Source organism: Cyprinodon variegatus, unplaced genomic scaffold, assembly GCF_000732505.1.
Source record: "Cyprinodon variegatus isolate N-32 unplaced genomic scaffold, C_variegatus-1.0 Scaffold881, whole genome shotgun sequence".
Classification (NCBI taxonomy): domain Eukaryota; kingdom Metazoa; phylum Chordata; class Actinopteri; order Cyprinodontiformes; family Cyprinodontidae; genus Cyprinodon; species Cyprinodon variegatus.
In genome coordinates this window covers 120,813-122,143 of record NW_015151334.1, presented here as the reverse complement: position 1 = coordinate 122,143, position 1,331 = coordinate 120,813, and the positions used below count along the sequence as shown (strand labels likewise).

At 40.6% G+C, this 1,331-nt stretch overlaps 1 protein-coding gene across 1 annotated transcript in view; it reads left to right on the top strand.

The window, feature by feature from the left end:
• The window catches only part of LOC107099528 (arf-GAP with coiled-coil, ANK repeat and PH domain-containing protein 2-like), a 26,447-nt gene that overhangs the window by 17,827 nt on the left and 7,289 nt on the right, over positions 1 to 1,331 (top strand). Inside the window, exons 16-17 of the mRNA XM_015397689.1 lie at positions 1,061 to 1,155; positions 1,240 to 1,328. Coding sequence (XP_015253175.1) covers positions 1,061 to 1,155; positions 1,240 to 1,328 — 184 coding nt within the window. The remainder of the gene's footprint in view (positions 1 to 1,060; positions 1,156 to 1,239; positions 1,329 to 1,331) is intronic.

Here is a 1,331-nt window from a genome sequence, read left to right as displayed (position 1 = left end):
GCTTGAAGTGAAATAACTCAAACAGAACAATAATTCACAAAAATAGGTATGAGAACCACCAACCTATTTATTATTATCCATTCTTCAAAAAGAAGCAGAGTATTTCTATCAGCTATCTAATATTAGAGATTATAGATGCAGGCTAATACGATCAATTCAGTTTATTTCTAGAGCACCAATTCACAACACATGTCATCTCAAGACACTTAAAGTTCACCTGATCATACAGTCAAATTGATACAAAGTTTTCTGTCTGAGGAAAACCAGTTTATCTCATTGACTCGAAGGTAATCCATCACACTAAGCATGCTTAAAGCGACAGTGGAGAGGAAAAACTCTTTTAACAGGAAGATTTTAAAAGGGAGAAGGCGTAGATGGCAGGGGCAAAGATGATGTCAGCTGTTCTAAAACAGACTGACTGGACAGCCTCTGGCGCTTTGGACTGGGGCTCTCCTCACTCTTATCATTCTCCTCTCCATATGCATGGTCAGTGATTCGCTCCACCAGAAGTTCCTGCCATCAGGATGTGGGGAACTCCCGGCACGGAGGGGAGTCTGTGAATCCTAGGGGAGACTGATTTTAGTTTTTTGGCTAATATTGGAGCGAGACATCCCACATTTCAATAGTTGCTTGGGGTAGTAGGATGAAAGATCTGTCAGTTTGTCATTTGTTTGGTTTAAATTGTTGACATACGGAGGTTTTGTCAGAAACAAACTATTTTTTTATGAAATAAGTCACATCCTAAATGTTTGTTGTTTTTTGTGCATCTTTGTCTTCAAACTAGATCTAAATCTCTATGATAACAGATCTATGCACTATTGCCTCTTTTGTTCACTTCAACAAAATCAACTGAAAACCGCCTCGGTTAGAGCCCTCTAATTTTTTAGAATCCTATAATTGAGTTGGGTTTTGTCTCCACCAGTAGTCTCAGTAATGGAAAGGTTCTGCTTGTTTTTTCTTGCCAAAAGTTCATTCTTTTCAAATAAACCAATTAGAAATGTTAGGTTTTAATAATCATTTCTTCATTTAAAGATCTTCACATATTCACCTTCTTCTGCAGCTGCTGTGTGTTTTGGGAAACGATGTGGTGAATGGGATCTACGAGGCCAGATGTTCTGAGGAAGGACGAGTCAAACCCGGCTCCGACAGTCCGAGGTGAGGCGTGACATCTGCTGAACAGCTGCAGGACTTTCCTCTTCTGAGACGATCTGTAATCCCTGGAGCTGCTCTGTGTTTCAGGTCAGAGAAAGAGATGTGGATCAGAGAGAAGTACGTGGAGAAGAGGTTCGTTCAGAGCAGCAGCTCAGGTGGAGCCAGTAAGTCCTACTGTT